The following is a 20,842-nucleotide window of genomic DNA, read 5'->3' as shown; positions in this document are numbered from 1 at the left end:
AAAGTCTGAGATGTGAAATTGTCAATTCATCTTTTTTTGTGAACAAATCAAAACATACAAATGAGTGAACTGCCAGCCTGCAGCCAAACCTATCCACCATCCTCCCTACCACTCATCTGCAACAAGGGAGAAGGCTACACTTACAAAAAGTACAAAAAGTTCTCAACTGCCAGAAAAATATTATTTTAAAGCTTTTCACAAAGACAAATGCTCAGAGTGCTACTGATTAGGCCATTTGAAACTGAAACCTTACAAATCTACAAAGCAGCCAAGTAATTGCTCTGCAACTCACTTCACAGGCACGTTCAGGGGGTTTCTAAGAGCAGCCCTGCTCCAGCTCAGACTCTGCTGAGTCATAACAGTGCCACACTTATCATCAGCTCCAGAATCAATTTTCCATCATGCAAAGCAGGAGCTCAGTGAGAATCCTCCTGGCAGCAAGAGAGGATGGACTGAGCTCCAGCTGCCCAAAAGCACACCAGGATAGGCAACTGGAGAGACCTCTTAAGCACAGGTAGGCAGAGATGTGTCAAATTACCTGCTTGGAACATGCCAGCACTATCAAACTCCAGCTGAACTCTCACCTGCCTGCCATGTTCACATATCTCACCCACTCAGCAGTGTGGACTTGCTCTCAGTTTGACCCCCTGGACACCATGACCAGAGAGACATCAGGAAAGTTTCTTCCTCAACTGTCCTAAAACCCACAGAAAGGAGCAGGAAGCACATGGTTGGTTCTTAACAACATCCACACTCTGTAACTTTAGTGTAGATGTGCTGTGGAATGTTTTTCAGTGGGGTTTGTGTATGGCCTGGAGGCAAGGATTGCAGAACTGTCAGATCTTTGCTGCTCTGCATGAAAGGAGGAGCAAATGTCAGGAGTAATTTACTAAACTACAACAGTAAACAAGTTTGTTGGCAGATTCTAGTGTCAAAACTATGATGCAAACAGCTAAAAGTTACTCACAAAGCAATAATTCTGGTGATAATTGGGAAAAAAATCAATTCAGGACAATAATATAACACATGAGCACAATATCTAGAGAAAAAAATCTTCAGGATAATTACAGCAGTGACTGCTTTGGATGATGCCATCAATTAAGTGTTTTGCTGTTAACCCTAAAAAAAAGAGTAGGAACAAATCTGCCCATTTTTATTAGAGATGTGGAAGCAGCAGAAATGAGCAGTCAGGGTCTACTCAAAGCAGGGCTCCCAGGAAAATCATTACTTGCCTCTCTGCTGCCTTTAAAAGCACCTTGCTGGGAGGTAAGGAAAACCTAACCCCTTTATGATTTTGCTAAAGGGACACCAGGTTTTTGCCTTGGTGGTGTTGGGGTACTTTGGTGGGAGAAGACTTATTTTTTTTTTCAGATCAATGGGATTTTCATGTTCAATGTACAGCTATTACCTGTCCTGAGAACACTTGATCACAGAATTAATGAAATCATGGCATTTTAAGAAGTTGTATGAGTACAGAAAAGTAGAGAGAAAGAAAAAAAAAAAATCTTTCCCCAATCTCTTTCAAATTTGATGTCCTAAAATCAGTTCTTAAGTCACAATGAGGAGCCAAAGTACATTTAGACAAGCCAAAGAGGCTGATAACTTCACACAAACAGGCCTCCCTTCCCCCTGGCCCTCTCATCCCAGTGGGGTTCACAGGGAAGCAGGTAATCGTGCAAAGCCACGTAGAGAATTGTGCCCTAAATATCAAGGGACCCCTGGAAGCCCACAGGAATTCTGTCCACTGCTTTTTTTAAAAGCTGATTCCAGCAACTAATTAAGATTCTGGAAAACTGATGGCACTATTGAAGCTCAGACACCTTTAAGCAAGGCTGAAGTCCGTGCGCGCTGAGGATTACACGCCGCAGACGCCAGGCCAAATGTACCACTGTAAATCATTCCCCTGACTTCAAGGGAATAATCTCATCTCAGGGACAGATCTGATCCAGTCCTAACTGCAGGAATTTCTAATGTTAATAGGGCACGTTCTGTCGGTTCTGTAGGCATTTTTCACTCAGAAAGACAAAAAGCACTTCCCGTGCAAAGCAGGCACACATCAGCCACATGCTCCATATTCAGAGGTACATTTGCTATGGCAATTATGAGCAAGTTCTATTCAAATGTGAATTAGTAACAGCCATTGGAACTACAGCAAGACACAAAAAAGCTAAATTAAAAATGTTAAAATGCTAATGTTAAAGTTTGGGATTTTCTAGGATGTTTTTCTCTGAAAAAAGCTAAGCACACCTACCTGGAGAGCTTCGTTCCCAGTTGGGGACACGTCCTGTTCAGTGCCTACAGGGAGGGTCTGAGGAGTGTAAAGACCATTAACCAGCAGTTCATAGAATCTCATGCGGGTTTCACCTGCACAGACCACAATGCAAGAGCAGATTAAACACAAATATCACAATCCATGTAAAAACACACATTCTTGACACTTACATGACCCTGCTACCACTCCTGGCTCACTGCATCCATGCAAGAGAGGAGCAGTTATCACCTCAAAGCTCGCAGGGATCATTTTTAAATAATCTGCTGGGCAAGTGAAGTCAGACGCTGCCTTCTCCAGCCAAGACAAGGAGATTTCTAAATCCTTTTTCCTCTTCTCAGCCTCCTTGGCAGCTCTGCTCTTTACCATGCTTTCTGGAGCGCAGCCGTTTCCCTCCTCTCCAGAGTGCCAAGCAAATAGCTCGCAGATTTGAGAAGTGAAACTCTCACCCAAGGGAGAAGCCTCTGCCAACACCCAGAGCCACTTCAGAAAGCTCTCCCTACACACCTTGCTCATAGGAACTGCCTGTTACTAATGCAAACACAATGCATGGGAATGCTGAGGACAAAGCCATTAATGCTGTCTTTTCCAAAAGACACCAATTAATCCTTTTTCCCCCCTAGTTTAAGGAGAACTCAGTGGCATCCTTCGAAGAATAAAGCCAGCAGAGCAAACTGTCCTATATAGCATTATTGAGCCTCAGCCTTTTCATTCCTAAAGTCTACAAAGACCCAGATTCTTAATATTGAATTTTCCATTACTATAAAAACTTAATCCTACTTATTTTGCAGTCTGTAAGAAATCTGTTATCGGCTTCAAAGGCAACAGAATCAAACCCTGAAACTACCTGAATTTTTGCTCTGAAAGATAAAAATACATAGAAAAATGGACAGACCTGGCACATGAGCCCAGCAAATTATTTCAGGCAATATCTCCCCAAAACCAGGACTACTTTTATGAGAAAGTCCTGCAGGATCAAACCTCAAATTCCCTGTGAATCACCCCATTCAATTCAAAAACAAAGCACTCCATAGCACAATTCTGTCCTGAAAAAGTCTTATTTATCTTGAACAAATGTTGCAGATGAAATTATTTGGGTTTCAAATCTCATTTCACAAAGTCCTGAGCCTCATCCTCAACTATGTAAACTGTTTAAGTTCAACCTAAGTCATGACAAAAGAGATCTCTTTACTGCAAGAGTCTGAAGATAAGCTTGAAATATTAACACACACCACCCACACATGACACTACAATGCCAAGGGTATGGAAGTGTTGGGCTTATTTTCACTCACTCTTAAAAAATATAAAGCAATTGTTACATAGTTCTTCCTGGATCCCAAACATAGTGCAGGAAAAGTTATAGTTTCAAAGAGTTTTATGGATGTGAAATGATTCCTAGCTATTGCCCAAAGACAGGTAATTACTAGTTGTGTCCAGTCTGTAGATGGATAAACTGAGACAGAGAAGTTTCTTTAAACAACCCTGCCTCAGATGAGGAGACTGGATTTATTAGTTTCAGATTCCCAGGCCTATGCTCACACCAGACAGATAAAAATTACACTTTCACTCCTAATATTTATTTTGCTACAAAGTTTTTAACCAACCTTTCTTTGTCTTGCAAAGCAGAATACTAGAAAGTAAGGGTGAAAATGATACATATATATAAAGTATGTCCTAACCTGCTAATGCTATTTTAGGCACATCATTTTTACTTCATTCTGACAGATTATAGCACACTGACAGTCCTACTCTTTTAGAAGGAAAGAGAAGCAACTGTGTGAAAAAAAATACATTAGGAGCATAAAGCTGGCAAACAAAACAGCAATGCAATTTGAAACTGATCTCAGCATTTTCTCCCAGGAAACAGAAGCATAAACCCCCTCTCATTTCCCTGCTGTGCTACAAACTTTCTGGAACAGCTGCCTGGTCAAGACTTGCAGCATAGCTTATATATGGAGAACAAGGAGGAAGGCAGTACAATCAGCTTGTTTAAAATGATTGTCATTAAGATATTCATCACTTACAGAACAGCTTTAGCTTATATTAAATCTGCAAATGGTTAATTTGTCCTTAAATGTGATTTTTACCTTCAAATTTCAAAGCAACGGAAGGAGCTTGTCTGTAAAAATTATTGGTACTAGAATTTCAAAGTATACACATGTAAGGTCAAGCCTAGCTCCCAACAGAAAATATTATAATACTACTGTGATTTTTCTTCTAACAGTGGTCAGTAATGTCAATAAACATCCTGCTCTACTCCATCACATGTGGCACACCAACTGCTGTTTTGGTTGTGCACTAAATTGTTGAAACCTTTAAACAGAGAACAAAAATATCAGCATTTTTAAGAAAAAAATGTGTTAGCAATGCCTTTTTCCCAAGAAAAAGTGCAGCAAGCCAGTTTTGAACTAGAAATGCCACCTTTGGAATGTAGAAATACTATCAGCAACTGATCCACACCTCCTCAGTTAGATATTTTTTAAAATTCAGGGAGATTTTAGCAAAGCCTTTTCACTATCACACTTGGAGGAGAGAGAACAGACCAAACACAATGCCTTCACACTTGTAGAAACTTTATTGGGCTTCTGAGGGCTCGGGAGTGGGGCTGGGAGCTGCTTGCTCCAGCACAGGGAGCTGCTGTTGCTTTAAGAGCCAGTCTCACACTTACACACTCGCACACACCGACAAGTGCTGTGTGTGCACTCTGCTGTGCCAGCCCCCAGCCCGCTCTGAGCATCAATGAAATGCCAGGCACGCAGGGGACAGCACTCAGCCCCACTGCTGACACCAGAACCCACAGATTTGGGTCCCAGGAACCACAGGACTCGCCCAAAAATCCCAAGCTTGCAAAAAGTAGAGGTACCACCGGGTCCAGCAGCCCTGGCAGGTGGCTGAGAGGGACCAGCCTGGGGCAGGGAGATGGGGGACATGAGAGGGCAGCAAGCAGGGACAGGGACGGGCAGGGGAGAGGCAGGGGACGGGCAGGATGGCAGCATTTTGCAAATTACAGGGCTGTCTCTTAGCAACAGACAACACATTTGGCTCCACGTGACTCGCCCAGGCCCCAGACACCAGACCCGCTGCCGGCTCCCTTCGTATTTTTAATCTCCAGGTCCCTGCCCTCTGCACCAGCCTCTGTGCTGGGAGTGGGATGGGCAGGGGTTCTGCAAACCCAAAACACATCAGGCCCTAATGTGCCCCCTCACCTTTTGTATCCAGCTCCACATGGATGATGTTGCCCATGACAGAGGTGTTGTGAAGGTGCTGCACAGCCTCCCGGGCACCCTTAACAGTGGCAAAGACGACTTTGGCAATGCCCAGGTGCTTCTTGTTCTTGGGGTTGTAGAGAATCTCAACCTCTTCCACTTCGCCATATTTCTTGCACATGTCGGCCAAAAAGTTTTCACGGATGTTGTCGTTCAGCTTGGCAAAGGTCACCTGCTTGGGAGGCACTGGCCCCACGTAAAATTCATCAATCTGGAAACGGACACAAGGCGGGGAACGATAAAAACCATGGGCATTGTTAACGAGCGTGGGGGAGGGCCTAAAGACGGCACGGGAGGGAGGGGGTTAAAACATCCTGCAAACTTTCGGGGGGAAGAACAAAACCTCCAAGGCTCTGGGTGAACCTCGGAGCCAAGCAGAGGCTCTGCCGCTGCAGCCATTCATGGGAACCGGCTCCTTTCTGGGCTACAAAGATGCATTTTGAGCAGTGCTGTCAGCAGAGACCCCCCCTCCTCCCCACTGCCCCCTGCCCCAAAAGCCCCAGCTCCAAAACCTTCAAGTGATCTCATTAGACACATGCATTGATTTCTTGCTATCCTCATAGAAGAGGATCATTGTTAAACACTTTGCTAAATAGCAATGTTAATAAGAATATGACTGTCATTTAAACGGTCCATTAAAGTATTTGGAACTCAGGCTTCACTTCCAGATAAACAAGTTTCCAGAGCTAAAGCCAAAAGTCAGGGCAGTACCTTGAATTTGGGGACAGACAGCTCCAACTCCTTAGTTTTGGTCCATATTCGCCCTATTCTGGGATCCCTGACACAATCCACAGGAGCGATCCCCGAGTTCTGGGAGAAGGAGGAGGAGGAGGAGGAGAGAAAACATAGAAACAGCAACAACAAGACTTGAAATTTAAGACAAAAATAAAAGAAAAAATAAACCCCAAGGAAGCACAGGCTGTCTCAAGGGAAGGGGAAAGCGCACACACACACACGTGTCAAATTGCAATACTGCTGGGAAATGCACACAGATTGGAAACATAGAAAAAAGCCGCAGGTTTGGGCTCCTGACAGTTGAATACACAGTGTCAGGTGGCTGTAACTCTGGTGGCTGTGCGTGTCCCCCCCAAACCCGCCCTCCCACACACATGCGCTACGGCGAGGATTACCACGACCCGGAGGGACCCCCAGCCCCCAAAACGCCGGTAAGAGAAAGGCTGCGGGGGGAGACACGACACAATAGGGGAAACCCGGGAGCCCCCTACTCACAGGCATGCTGAAATGTTGCCCATCGTAACGATAGAGTTTGTGCTGTCCTTTTTTCAGAGCCGGGTCAATAATCAACTTGTAACTTCTCCAATGGTGATTTCTTTTCTCGACAGAAGTGCTGGCTTGCGTGCTGTTCTCCATTCCGTTGATCCAACCTGAACGCGAGAGGGGGGGGAGAGAGAAAGGGGGAAGGGGAAAAGAAAAAAAAACACACGAAAAACCATAAAGTTAAAAAAAAATATTCAACAAAGACCTCTTCGTTTCGGTGTGCTTTTTTTTTTTTTTTTTTTTTTTTTTTTTTAACGAGCCGCCCGCTCTACACACCCAGGCAGGGAGGAAATCCAACGCGAAGCGAGCCCCAAAATGGGGGAATTGCCAACCGCGTCCCCCCCTCCACCCCAAGCAGACAAGAGGCAGAGAGAGAAGAAGGAGAAAAAAAAAAAAAAAAAAAAAAAAAAAAAAAAGAAGAAGAAAAAAAACCAGATCCAATCTCACTTGAACTCTGCTTTTTGCCATGATCTTCAGGGTGCTTGGCTTTTTCCCCCGCCTTGGTCTCTCGGAAAGACATCGCGCTGGGCGGCCGATCGTCTCCGGGCGGCGAAAGGCGAGCTCCCGTCTCACATGGGGCCGGTTACCGGCGCGGGCTGCCCGCCAGGCTCCTGCCTCCCGTTTTCGCGAGCCACCACATATTGTGTGTGCTCGCTGCTGGCGGCGGCCGGGATCCCACAATACACCGCTGCGAGCGCCGCGAACGCCTAACCGCGCTCCGCCGCCTGCACATTCACGGCGGCCGCGCCGCGCAGCCCCCGGCCCGCGGCCGCCCGCCGCCGCCCCGCCGCCGCCGAGCGCCGCCGCATGGGCCGCCGCCGGGACGCGCGGGTTTTTTTTCCCTCCCCGCCGCGGGGTTAACGGCATGCGGGGGGGCGAGTGGAATCTGCCCGCTGCATTTACCTTAGCGCAAACTGTTTCTAAACAAGATGGACCTATAGGTGGGACAAGTTGGGGTTGGTTTTTTTTTTTTTCGCTTTTTTTTTCTTTCCTCTCTCTCTTAATCTTTTTTTAGGGAAAGACTTCGGCGAGCTCGGGCGACCGCGGGGGCGGGTGGAGCGCGGACCCGCCGCGCTGCTGCGGCGGAGAGCGCGGGGGGGGCTGGAGAGGGGGGGTGGCGACACACGCAGAGGAGGGGGTGATGGAGGATGGGGGAGCAGCTTTGCTTATTAAAGGTCCGGAGCCCTCGTCAGCCAATCAGCGGGGAGGTTCCATTTTGTTTTCGGTATTAAAGGCGGGCGGCGCGGTGCCCCCGGCGCTCGGCGGGCGCGGGGCCGGGCGGAGCGCGGCGGGCGCATGGCGCGGCCGTCCCGGGGCGCGGGGCCGCGGCGGCCCCGGGAGCGGCCGCGCCATTGGCTGGGGCGGCGGCAGCGCGGCGGGCGCAGCCAATGGGAGCGCGGCTTCCATGGGGCTTGAGTTATTAGGCGGCGGGGTAAAAGCGCCGCGCGGCAGAAGCCAAGGAGAGGCCGCGGGACCCGCAGCCATTTTTCTGCAGTGGAGCGAAATGGCCAACTGGGCTTTTCCTTTGTTCCATAAAGGGGGATCCGCCATGTGAATCCACACCACGCGGGGTGGTGGGAGCCTCTAGCACGGTGCCAGACGACTCACTGAAGAAGGATTTCAATATATATATACATCTATCTCAAACCCTTAACAAAAAAAAAAAATGTAATGCGGATTTTTTTTTTTTTCTCCCTTATGATTCGGGATCCATCTTTGTCTTGTGTAACTAGGTCATGGCACACCCTATGTCAGCAGTTAACAATTTCGAATGCCAACAAAAAAAAAGAGTAAATACATTCTTTTTATATTTTTTTCGTTGTTTTGGGGGTTTTTAAGCTTTAAGCAGCTCTGGTGACTGATCAATAAATAGAGAGACTTCTCTCCCGTATTAAACACTTGATTCCTGGCCATTTTTATTAAATCCTTTGGTGCTTAAAAGGTAATGTTTTAAAAATAGGTATAGGAATAGTGAATTCTGGCAAAAAATAAGGAAATTTTACTATGATAAGCTTTTTCTCTTTCTTTCCTCTTACATTGTAAGTACCCAATCTATTCTGTCCTTGCTAAGTGTAGTTTTCATGTTAATGTTACTGAAGTGGTCCTTATTGCTAAGCCTTCATTTGCATGTCTTATGTTTTTGTCTGTTTAAACTAATTTATGCTTTTTGAAATATTTTACTTATAGAGCAAATTATCTGGCTAAGATATGCTTAGAAGTTGTTTAGAACCAGTAAATGTTAACTAGGTGTTTTCACACTGACATGTGCAGCCTAAAACTATTGAGGAGAATATTTTTAGTGTCTGCATACTCTGTGGAAAAACACTGAACGTCCTTTTTATGTACAGAGTAAATCTGCCACAGGAAGGTAGATTTAAGCCTCGAGCAGGAGTCCTCGCCTGTGTACGGTCAGTCAACATAGCTGGACTTTTTCTATAGCTTTTTTCCCCCCATTTTTTTTCCTCTTTTTTGATGCTAGACCACTGCCATACAAAGATCCGTAACTTATCTTAACAAGATCCGCTTTGGCTCGCAAACTTACGAGAGAAGTGGTGATACAGGTCATATATATATTTATAGCCATTATTTTAAAAAAGAGTAACAACTTCACCTTCAGAGCTGCATTCAACTATGGTGTGCGGGTAAGTAAACCCTTTTGCCCTTGCAGAGGAATAAACAGCCCAGGCCTGTAGCTAATGGTATTGTCCTGGGTGGAAAGATCCCAATGGTCGTCTGAAAGCGCTGGCGATCTCCTTCTCCTCAGAAACATCTAACAGTGCCTCTGAAACGTCTCTTTTCAGGGAGGGATTTGATTTCTCTTTCTGCACAAAGCTCTTGGTCGTCCTCAGCCCTGGGTGGGTTTGGGGTTTTTTTTTGTGCGGAGAGACGATGTGAATCCATTGCAGGCATTACGTGGCTGTTAAATTGAAAGCACCCAAAAAAAAAAAAAAAAATCTGCCTGTGAACAGTAAGATGTTAGTGAGGTTGATGTTAAAAAAGGCGAGAAGGCGGTGATGGTGGTGGTAGGGATCCCTTACATGTTTTTATCCGTCTAATTACAGAAGCTCGACAAAAAACAGGCAACAAAATGGGGGGGTGTTTTTCACGACGGTGAGTCTTAATGGCGGATGTCTCCCTAGAAAGCACTGTAAAATCCTTCATACCGAGAGGCAATAACTTGGAGAGAGGGGGGAAAAAGGAGGTCTGGAAGTATATCCAAAATGAGGGAGTTTCCTTCCAAGTGAGGGACCCTTTGCAGCCTGAGTGTTACAGTTGGAGAGCCGTGACGCAGTTGATATTCACAGCAGTTGTGCTTTAGTGCCGCCACCCAGCCCACGAAAATGGCCTCCCCGCCGAATTCTGGTGGGTTTATTATGTGAAAGGCTGCGGCAGCACCGTGTCCCGGGCGGCGGGAGGGGCGGGCACGGCGCTCCCGGTCGCGCTCCGTGTTGTGTGAGGGCAGCCGCCATCATGGCTTCTCCTTCCCTTCGGCGCCGCGTTCTCCTCAGCGCTGGGCGGTGGCGCGGCGGGCTCTCCCCCCGCTGCCTCCCGGCGCTCCGCGTCCCAGGCGCTGCAGGGAAATGGTGGGTTTGGGGTGGTTTGCTTTTTTGTTGTTTTTTTTTTTTTAATCCTCCTTTCTCTCCCCTTTCCCGCCCCCCTTCCCCCAGCGCTTTGTGAGGGGCTGTGGAAGGGCGAAGCCGGGCAGGGAGCAGCTCTTTCTCCCTTCGCACAACATGGCGGGAGCGCCCTGCGGCAGCGGGGCTGGCGGCGCTCCAGCCGGGCCGGGCGGGGGGGCGGCCGGCCGGGAGGACAAAGGCAGCTCGGATAATGCCGGCGCAGCCCGGGCTGCTATAAATAACACCGCCCTTCCCCCGCCGCAGCCTCCCGCTCTCTTTATAAAAAAACACCAAGCCATGGAAGTCGTCTAATGCAGAGGGGGGGAAGAAAGAGGAACAAACAACATCCCCCTTTTCCCCACACACACAAGGAGGGGGGGAAAAATAAAATGCACAAAAAAATTAAAAGCTCGGGCAGTGTGGGGGACGGGGGAACCAGCAGCGTTGGCCGCGGGAGGGGCCGGGCGGCGCCGCCACCTCCCCGCCCGGAGCGGGTGCGCCGGGGGGAGCGCGGCCGCCGCTCCCCGTCACATGGCTCTTTGTTGTTTTCCTTCTCTGCCTCTGCCGGGCTGTTCCCCCCGCCGCCATCGCCCAGCCGGGGCAGCGCTGCCCTGCCTCCTCCGGCCTGCAGCGCCGAGCTTCCCCGGGCCCGCACGGGCAGGGCTGGCGCGGAGCCGGTGCCGCGCTGCAGTGGAGCCGCCATGGCCCGCTGAAGTGTTACATGTGGCGTCGGTTTTTTTTCGTCTTTTTTTTCTTTTTTTTTTTTTTTTTTTTTTTTTCTTTCCCCTCCTTGTGGTTTGCTTTTTTTTTTTTTTTTTTTTTTTGGTGGGATTTTTTTTTTCCCCGAGCAGATTCTGCTGCAGCTCGCTTTGGGTGGAGGCTGAGGGTTATCTCGGAACAACCCTCGCTGTGCTCTGCGGGGAATTGCAGCTTGTGCTCACTGCAGACCCAGAATAGGTGAGCCAGGAAAGCCTGGCTTGAGCAACCACTTCAGAGGGCAGGACAGGGAGGAAAAGCAAACACTGTAGAGAGGTGGCCTCCCTGGTAAGGCTAGAGCAGGACCGTCCTGCGGACTCTGAGGGAGGGAGAAGGTAAGTGGCTGCTTGGCAGAGGCTGTCTGCGGGAGCGGCATGTGCCGGGCAGGGTGCGCCCTGCCCGCAGTTCCTGCGGCTCAGCACCAGCCGCTCCGTGGGTTTGTACAACCTGTGCTGTGGTATGTGCCGAGGCTCAGGGCTGTTTCCCTGCGAGGGAGCAGGGTGCTGCCGCGAAGGAGGCACCGCAGCCCGCGCCTTTCGCAACAACTGCGCTCATCGCTCCATTCCTCCTCGCTCCCCCCCCCTCGCTCCTCACCGGGTCAGGCTCTGTGTCGAGAACAAGCGACAAACCGTCCGCACAAAACAGAACACGTTCCCATGGAGGGGGAGAAAACCAAACAAACCAACAACAAAACCAAAGCGCTGCCGCAGTGCCAGGCTGGCGTTGCAGCGCTGTCGGGGGCTGCGGCGCTCGGAGCCGCTCGGTCCCTGCCCGGCCGGGAGCGCCGGGCCCGCGCTGGAGCCAGCGCTGAGCGCCCGGCCCGGGGCACGGCGGCTCCCTGGGACCGTCTGCTGGCAAAATCGGAAGGAACGCTGACGTTGTTCTTAGCTGATCACCATTAAAATGCTCCTCTGGTATCTCTCAATAGAGGTGAAAAGCATTTCAGCTTCCTGGAAATGGCCGAAAGAGGCGACGTGTAGATCAAAGTACGGCGCAGAGTTGGGCTCGTGTTTGCAGGGGTTTTTGAACTGTAGTGAAAACGTTTCTGCAGCTTGCATCGTAATGAGTTAACTCAGCACGTGAAGAGACTAAAAAAGGCATATTTAAACAGCATCGGGCTATTAACCGTCCTGGGATTTAAGGTTTATGTTTAAATATATATTTGGCTGTTAGCAATACCAGCATTTAAACAGTAACGTTGATCTGTTCAACCCTGAAGCAAACCAGCTCTGCCTAACGCAGCTTTGAAGCGACACAGCCAGACCATAATACTGTGGGAGCTTAGACAGCTTTGTCTGTACTTGCATCTCTCTGCATATTTTTCCAGGACTCTGATCTTTGTCTGCGATTAATCATTGTCCAGGACGGCTGTTCCCGGTGGTAGGATCCATGAAGTGCTCCAGCTGGGAGAGGTCCTAACGCGTGTGCCTGGCTCTGCGTACGTGCAAACCAGGGCCAGAAATTGCTGGGGCAGCAGGCGCTGGACAGCGAGCCTGCCGTGCCGCCCCAGTGAGTTGTGTGGGTCCTCAGCACTTCTGCAAGTTGTTTTTGTAAGTCTGAGCCGAAAATTCCTTTCCGTTTCTTAGAGTTTCTAAATGACTATAATGTTCAGCGTAGTTCGCCAAGGCAGTTGAGGCCAGTTGTGCTCTCAGAGTGGGTGGTTTCATGGCTGAACCTCGTATCTGAAAAGCGAAATGTTCTGGTACAGTGTGTTTAAATCCCAGAAAGGTCAAACCAGACCTTCATACTTGAGTTAGATTGACCCTGGTTTGCTGCGTGAGACTCTTTAGATAAAGAGATCTTTCAGGGAAAAGGGAGGGGGGGAAAAAAAAAAAAAAAAGTTTTTTTTCTCTGAACAGCTTGTGGTGACTCTATGCACATTCTTGAAGCAAAGGAGTTTGTTCTTGCCCACAGCGTCCCTGCCTGGCATTGTTGAGTGGAAAACTCTTATGCTAATTATACCACTGTCTGTTATCAATAAGAAGTGATTTAATTTCTTTGGCAAAGTGTTGCAACAAGAGCAAATTAGATTGAGAGGCAAAGTGAAATAAAAAATATGCAGCTGTTCTACCAAACAATGATCCTGACTGTTTGCAACATTTTGTTTTAGACTGCCTTGCACACAGAATCCTTTATATTGAAGGTTTTCAAGTCACAATCCACTGCTTGTGCAAGGAAACTAGATTAATAGATTATAAAAGACAAAAGAGACCAAGGTTCATCTGGTTCAACTTCCTGCATTATGCAGGTCTCTGGATTTTTGTGAATTTTTTGCTTTTTCTTGTTGGAAAGAATTCAACTGCAGCATAGCTGCATCGTAGATAAAGATCAGATTTTCATTTTCAAACAGGCTGTGAAAGGGAGTAAAAAAAGGTTAAATTGTTTCCATCAAAAATCTACCTGACAGACTAGAAATCAAAGTACCTTTTAAAACCTGTCTAGTTTCTGTTTTCAGTTTCTGGATGTGTCTGTCTCTCAGTCTCCTTGGCAGAGAAATGCTCCATGACCAGATTTCCATCCCCTCGTAGCTCTGTGCAAGCTGAGCATTTAAACACTCCACTGCAGGCTGCAGAGCTCCCCCTCGGGTCCATCTTTACTAATCCTGCAATTGTTCCTGCTCCAGTTTGTCACCATTTTGATCTGGGCAGAAGGGGACAGAGCCATGGGCAGTGACCATGCCCGAGCCAAGAGCCCTCCAGGCTCAGATGTGTCTGTCAGGCATCCAGGGATTACTCCAGCCCTGTTCAGCTGCTTTCCAGCAGGGCTGCTGAAATGCTCTCAGATCTGCTCCTTCTTGGGATGACAACCCTGTACTGTAGGATTGTGCTCTTTGTTTTGCATGTATGGCTTTACTCTGGTCCTCTTGAAAAGTCTTAGCATTATTGCTTGCAATGACCTTTTTTAATTATTATTTTTATTTGATACTCCCTCCTGATGCTGCTTAGTGTCACCTACAAACTTGGTTGGTTATGATTTTATGTTTTCTTCCAGATAAACAAGCTATCTGCGCTGTGGGTGTTTCCTGGTTCCGGGTGTGGGTACACACCTCAGCAGTGTTAGTATTGTGTCAGGAGGAGATCTGGTTCCACACCAGCCCTTGCCACACCCCAGTTGCATGGGAAGAAAGCCCAGTTTAGGAGCTGGAAGGGAGCCAGAGCACACTGCAACACTTGCCTGCCCTGGGTCTATTATGTAGCCATTAAATAATGCAGAGCACAAAACAGGTGGTTGCAGGACCCATAAAAGAAAGATGAGATGTCTGGGGCAGGGTAGTTACAAAGTACATTTTGAGACCTTCCTGTTAGATGGGGTTTTTTGGACGTGATGCCTCACTACATGCTCTGTATCCAGCTGTTCTTTCAAGACCCAAATACATTAGGGACTTCTTCCCACCTGCCAAATTTGTTTGAGATTGGAGGAAGGAGGGAGGAAAATTACATAGAACAACACAGTCTCATTAGAGAGTTTTATATTTAGGAAACCAGGCTAAGAATATCAAAGGAATATTTAGTAGGAATATGGACAGGCTATTTGCCTGTTCAGATTTTCTTGCCATGAAATTTTTCATTCCTTCCTAAGAACAGCAGATGATCTGTCTAGGGAATTGTCAGCCAAAATAAGCAACCTGCTGACAGATTTCACCTGTGTCCCAGCATGCTCAGAGGATGCACGGGATGTGAGCCTTGAACAATGACAGGGAATCACTAGGCTAAGTTGTTTGGCTGCTGGGGTGCCGAGATGCATGGTGACACCCAACAGTGGAACAAACATTTACTGTGTTTAAGATCCAGACAAATTTTGATGGATATGTTGGATATTTGCCAGAGCTGAGGGTTTGGGGGGGGGGGTTTGTTACTTTTTAAACTGTATGTGATCATATTATTTCTGAAAGTATTATGACAAAGCCACCTCTGTAAGGTAGGGAGTGAGTGCTTTCAGAGATCTAATCTTTCTTGAGCTATAAAGGAATAAAGAAGCTGTTTCAACACCTGACTTGCAGAATGTTTTGTGTTGCTTCTTGCCTATTGAAATGCAGCTGCCATCGAAATGCTGTGATCCTATCAGGATGTAGAACTGGTTATTTTTTAGAATGCTTTCAAGCTTATAAAAATCATGAAATAAATCAAGACGATTGGCAATTCTAATCAGCATTCTAAAGCCATTGAATTACAAAAGAGTTCAGTGCTTCATGGCCCCTGAACAGTATAGTTTCACAAAAATAAAAGAGAAAGAATGAAAAGAATGTACCATTTAAAGACACCGGGCACTTACAAAGCTTGCATCAAAAGGAAATGAAGATACAAATAAGTAATCTAAAAGGATATTTATGCATTAAATTACTTTTGTCTCTGGACACTTCATTAAATAGCCTGGATATGATGGTAGCTGGGGACCTGGGAGCCATTTTAACACATGCAGCACATGTAAGGAACATTCTGATTACAAGTGATGGAGTAGAAAACGTTGCAGCCAGAAACTGATGACAAAGATCAAAAGGAATGAGTACAGCTTACAAATCAGAGCAGTGTCTTCCTACTGGTGTGATGTGACACAGGACCAGGACTTTGTTTTACCCTTGACATTGCCACCACTGCTCTCAATCCCGCAGTTAAGGATTTGCATCTTGATTTATGGTTTGACAGGACAGTGGGGAGTGCCCCAGCTGCTCCCCCGAGCCCTGGGTTGCAGCTGAATGGGCCCGAAGGCGCCGGGTCGGTGAGGCTGTGCCGTCCATGGCTCCCAGTTGCTAAGCAGCTGCAGGGCTGTCTCTGCCTGTGCTGTACGAGGGGAGCAGCACGGGTTCCCCTTGGCTGCTGCAGCATGGAAACAGGAGCAGTGGCTATGGCAAAATCATTCCATTCCTGGCTGGCTCAAGGAGCCGCTGGCAAAAATGCTGGAGTGAGGAGAAGGGACCCTCGGTGGAGCAGGGGGTGGCAGGAGGGGAGGGAAGAGCCAGCATATGTGCACAGCAGAGGCTACAAAGGCAGCAGATCCTGGCAGAGCAGGGGGCACACACTGAGGAGAAAGGAATGGGAGAGAGGCCAAAGGCACGGCTCAGAATTAAAAAAAAAAAAAAAAAAAAAAGCAGGAGGAGAGTGTGGCATATGGAGAGGGGAAATAATGCAGAACTTGCACAACCTGTGAATAATTGAATAGAAAATACAGGAAGAGGCAAGGAGCTTGATTCATTACTGCCCTTCACCTTGTGGAGACAGCTACACCCAGGAAGAGGAGGTGTGGAATACAACAGCATCCTTCATGTTCCACAGTGAACTGTAGGTTTTACATTTTGACCCCTGCCATTTGTGGTTTTCTCCTTTCATATCCCATGCCTTTTGTTCAGACTTGACTCCTGCAGGCTCTGTTCTTATCTTTGTCTACTTTCTGAAGTATTTTTGTAGTTGCTTTAGCTCTTTTTTTTTTTTCTTTTTCTTTTTTTTTTTTGTAAGTTTTAAATTAAAATATCTTTAGTTGTTTTAACCTTCAAGAGGGCAGGCCATTGCTAGTTTCTAACTAAAGTTAGTTTCCACTAAACCCATACAGCCATTGCTGCCTTTCTGTCTGTCTCTCTTCTGGGAGCTGCTGATGCAGGACAGGGTTCTCTTTGCTTCCTGACACCTTCCCCTGCACATTGTCTTTCCCTTTCCCTGGGCAGTGCCTGGCAGCAGTCCGGAAGGACTCGCAGTTAGCAGCCTGCAGGAAGTGGTTCCTGTGGCTGTAAATTATCACATGCTGCATAAAGGGGAGTGAAAAAAGTGTCACGAACATCTGCAGGAGGTTCTGACCAAAAGGAATCCTTAGTTCCACCACCACTACCCACATGAAAAAGCACTTCGTGGTGTCAGTGCCTAACGTGCAATTGGCTGTGGAATAGGAAATGCCAGTGGAGCTGGCAGGGAAGCAGGAAAGCTGGACATTCCTCCAGGCACAGGACTGAGGGGCACGGCTTGTACAGCAGGGTGGGGAGAGGAATTTAAGCTCGTGCAGCTGTTGCTCTGCTGTGACCAGTCCAGGCTTGCTTGGAGGCCTTTCGACTGAGAACACTTTTCCCCAGGTCCAAAATTGAGTCCTAAAAGGAAAATGGAGGTGTCCACTCAGACTTACAGTGGAAATTATTTGAATTATTTGCTGTGGGTGCTCTGTGTGTAGTTCAAGCCAATAAAGTACTTGGCAAATACACAGCCAGATGTGTTTTGTACTTAGAAAATTTTTGTCTAAGATGTCTGATTCATTTGCATTCTGTATTTGCTTCCTTCTTCCATTTGCCTGGAGCCCTTATCTTTGAACAGGCAGTCTGTACTATTGTTAGACTCCCAAGACCATTAAAGGTCTTGGGGCACTGACATTTTACAAGCAGACCCAGCTGCCGTTCACACGGGGGCATTTTTAGCCTTATGAGAGATGTAAGTTTAATTAGAACAGTTTTAACCAGGGAATCTCCCCACCTTAAGAAATCAGAGCTCCTATGTTAATCCCAGTAAGCAATGAGGAACTTGACAATGTGCCTGTTGTTATGAGGAGATTCAGGAAGGGTGAGATGTGTGTAGGAAGGGTGAAGTGCACAGGAAATGTGCCATCAAGGACAGAGGTGTGGAGCAGGGCAGGGCAGCGTGCCAGACCCAGCCCTGTCAGCTTGCTGCTCTCTGTGCAGGCCCTCTGCACCCCACAGCACTGCTTGAACACCTTCCTGACCCGCTCTGGTGACTCTCAGGAGGACATCCAGCCAGGCCACTCTGCACTGTCAGCCCAACCAGCTCCCATAAACCAGGCACAAGCCAAGAATCACAGCTCTAAAGCAAACATCACTCAATTACAACCTGGTTGTATTTCCAGTGCCTCAAGTTATTAATTAAACTGCTCTGAGCATCACTGTTCCTGTCAGGGTTCACTCTGGCCAGGCTGTGATTGCTCTCAGGTCTGAGAAAAATTCAGTCTGGGTCTGTGCCTTGCCTGGCCATGCTTTGACAAGCCACAAGCTCCTCTGGCTCCTGCCAAACCTCCACCTCTATGAATGAGCATCTTGCCAGCCAGACAACAGAGCAAGCGCTTCCCACTTCCACAAACAACAGGCAGAAATTGTGATGTCCCTCATATAAATAGAGGATTTTATCATCTCTTCAGTCTGCCATGGCTGCCTTCCTGTGGGAAGTTTGCACAGATATCAGAGGGGAGGATGCAAAGTTCATGTTAACTGCCCTATAATGTCAGTGCTATGCATTACTCAGCAAAAACATGGCCCTGTTACATCCACAGTCCATTCTCTTATAGCCTACTTCACCATCTTTTATTCTCCCCCAGGAATATTTCCAATTTCCTCACATCCTTGTCCAAAAGGGTTGGGAGCTTCCTGCCTGGGCCAGGTGCAAGAGTGCAGGAATGAGGTGTTGATCAAAGCCTGACTCATGACTCTGTAAAACACACACTTGTTCAGGCTGCACCATAGCTCACATAGTGAAAAGATTATTTAGGAAGCCAAACCTGGGTTCACTTAAACTTGATGTTCTCTACAGCCACACACAAAAAAAAAAAATACAACTCCACATATTTCAGGTTTAGAGGAATCTTCCAACAGATTTTGGGGAGTGTAACCCAGATTTGGCAATCCACAGTTGACTCATCCACTCCATATTAATCCCTCCTGTGTAAGCTAAAGCAGCTGAATGCAACTCCTGCCCTGGTGATGTGGTCATCTTAATTAACACACACTCCTCTTTGGTTCAGCCTTCCCTTGTTTCTGAACCAGCAAGTACATTAAAAGAAAATATCTCTATCCACAAGGAATTACATAATTTGGGAATGAGAGAAGGGAAAAATGATCTGAAGTAAGCAGATACTGCAAGGACCGCTACAATTTTGAAAAAAATAACATTTTCATGCTTTCTGGGTTAGGTGGAGTGTTGGGTAATGAAAACACAGGAAGGCCTAAGCCAGAGGGATTTTAGAGGTTATACTAAAGGGATTGGTTGGATACTGGCTAAGAACTCATTGTGTTGCAAGCAAAGCTATTTGTAGCCCTTTTTCCTAAATTTCCCCAAATTACTTCCTGATGGGATGTGTTCTTTGCTGCAGATCTGGATGCAAAAAGCATCTGATGGTGACTAATTTCATGCAGATCTGTAGCAGAGCCCTGATCTCTGTCAGCCACAGAGTGAGAGAGTGCCTCACTCACTCCTGAACCCGCTGCTTCTGCATGTGCCCAGCTCCCAAGGCAAACACAGCCCCAGATCTCACCTGAAATGAGGTGAGAGGGGACTCTGAATCCCCCTCTCTCTGTGAAACCTCCAGATTGCCTTCCCAGTACAGAGGCAGGGGATGTGATCCAGCATTGCTGTGATAGATCTGCCAGCATGTGGTGACAAATTCCTGCCCCTGGCTCAGGGAAGCCAGGCCAGCACATCTGGGAGACACATCCCCAGATCTCTGGGGGCAGAGCTGTGGAGGTGTTGGCAGACACTTGCCTGTTCATTTCATGCTTTTCAGAGATCATTCTTTGTGTTTGATGTTCCACAAAGGTATAGGATGATCCTAACCTTGTGTTACCCATTTTTCACAACAGAATTTGGCTTGAGAGTGCACGCTTTAGTGATCAACAGAAACTTGAAACTGCCTCTAAGCACGTATCAGGATGAGATGTCACCATGTCAATTTACTTCAGGTTTGTAAAATGGGGTGGTTTTTCCCCCTCAGCTGCAAAGCTAAGAACTCAGTTTCTAATGAAAGGTGAAATTCAAAACAAAGCACATTGGCCATGTGTGTATCAGGTAGGCCATACTGTGGCACCCCTGATTTAAAGAATACCAGAGAAAATATCCAAGAAACAGTTTGTATTCCCTATAAATAGCTGCTCACCAGGTAGTCGTGTGTGGTTTATAAATAAAGTTTGTCCAAACTACATCAGAGTGCCTGAATATTCTCTGCCAGATTTTGCTACGTTGTGTGTCTTAATTTGTCTCACACCTCCCCTTGCAGACCCTTGTCCTGTTTTCTTTCCCAAGCCTCTGAACTCCCTGGTAGCATTTGAACAGATTTTACATAGAATTTATTCAAAGATTTCTGCACTGATTTAGTGCAGGGGCTCCTTGAGCCAAGTGAAACAGGAACTATTTCTAAGGCATGAAAAGGCAGAAAGGAAATTTTCTTATTGAAATATAATTTTTCCATATTACTTAACAGTCTAGAAAGTTAATGCCTTTCTGGCAGCACTTCCCACAGGGAAAAAAATATGGCTCCTACTCAGCCAAACAACAGTGTAATAATGTTTTAGGTTGGGTTAAATGTCTCAGAGACTGGCAGGTGTTGCAGCCACCTTGCCTTCAGTGAAAAAGGCAATTGAGAGCCCTTATGGAACAAGGGATTTACATCAGTAGGAGCTGCTACACAAAAAAACAGGCACATGGCAAGGTTTGAATAGATGGTGAATCATGTGGCCCAAGGGATTTTTCAGGGTGGGGGCATGTGTGTAAAATATCAGGCCATGAGGACCAGATGGTTGAGCTCTGCATGTGTGAGAGGAACAGCAAGAAACACTGCAGAAATGGAGACTGAGAAGCAGCTGAAAGTCAAGGGCACTGGGGAGCTTTGATTTTGGATATTATGTGGAGGGTTTAGTGAGGGTCAGAACAGTGTTGGCACTGTGAGCAAAAGCACAACTGAAA

The 20,842-nt window shown here is 47.1% G+C and overlaps 1 protein-coding gene and 1 long non-coding RNA gene across 2 annotated transcripts in view; one reads left to right on the top strand and one right to left on the bottom strand.

The window, feature by feature from the left end:
• Positions 1-7,591, bottom strand: part of SETD1B (SET domain containing 1B, histone lysine methyltransferase) — a 47,028-nt gene extending 39,437 nt beyond the window's left edge. Inside the window, exons 1-5 of the mRNA XM_056504627.1 lie at positions 7,261-7,591; positions 6,766-6,920; positions 6,247-6,345; positions 5,476-5,746; positions 2,252-2,364 (exon numbers count right to left, since the gene is read on the bottom strand). Coding sequence (XP_056360602.1) covers positions 2,252-2,364; positions 5,476-5,746; positions 6,247-6,345; positions 6,766-6,920; positions 7,261-7,333 — 711 coding nt within the window. The 5' untranslated portion in view covers positions 7,334-7,591. The remainder of the gene's footprint in view (positions 1-2,251; positions 2,365-5,475; positions 5,747-6,246; positions 6,346-6,765; positions 6,921-7,260) is intronic.
• A 3,650-nt stretch (positions 7,592-11,241) lies between these two features.
• LOC130259863 (uncharacterized) lies at positions 11,242-15,179 on the top strand. Its single transcript, XR_008841705.1, has 2 exons — positions 11,242-11,521; positions 12,514-15,179. It is a non-coding gene; the product is annotated as an uncharacterized LOC130259863 (long non-coding RNA).
• The last annotated feature ends 5,663 nt before the right edge of the window (positions 15,180-20,842 follow it).

This window comes from Oenanthe melanoleuca, chromosome 15 (genome assembly GCF_029582105.1).
Source record: "Oenanthe melanoleuca isolate GR-GAL-2019-014 chromosome 15, OMel1.0, whole genome shotgun sequence".
In the NCBI taxonomy this organism is placed as follows: domain Eukaryota; kingdom Metazoa; phylum Chordata; class Aves; order Passeriformes; family Muscicapidae; genus Oenanthe; species Oenanthe melanoleuca.
The sequence above is the reverse complement of the archived record's forward strand: the minus strand, read 5'-3'. Positions and strand labels throughout refer to the sequence as shown.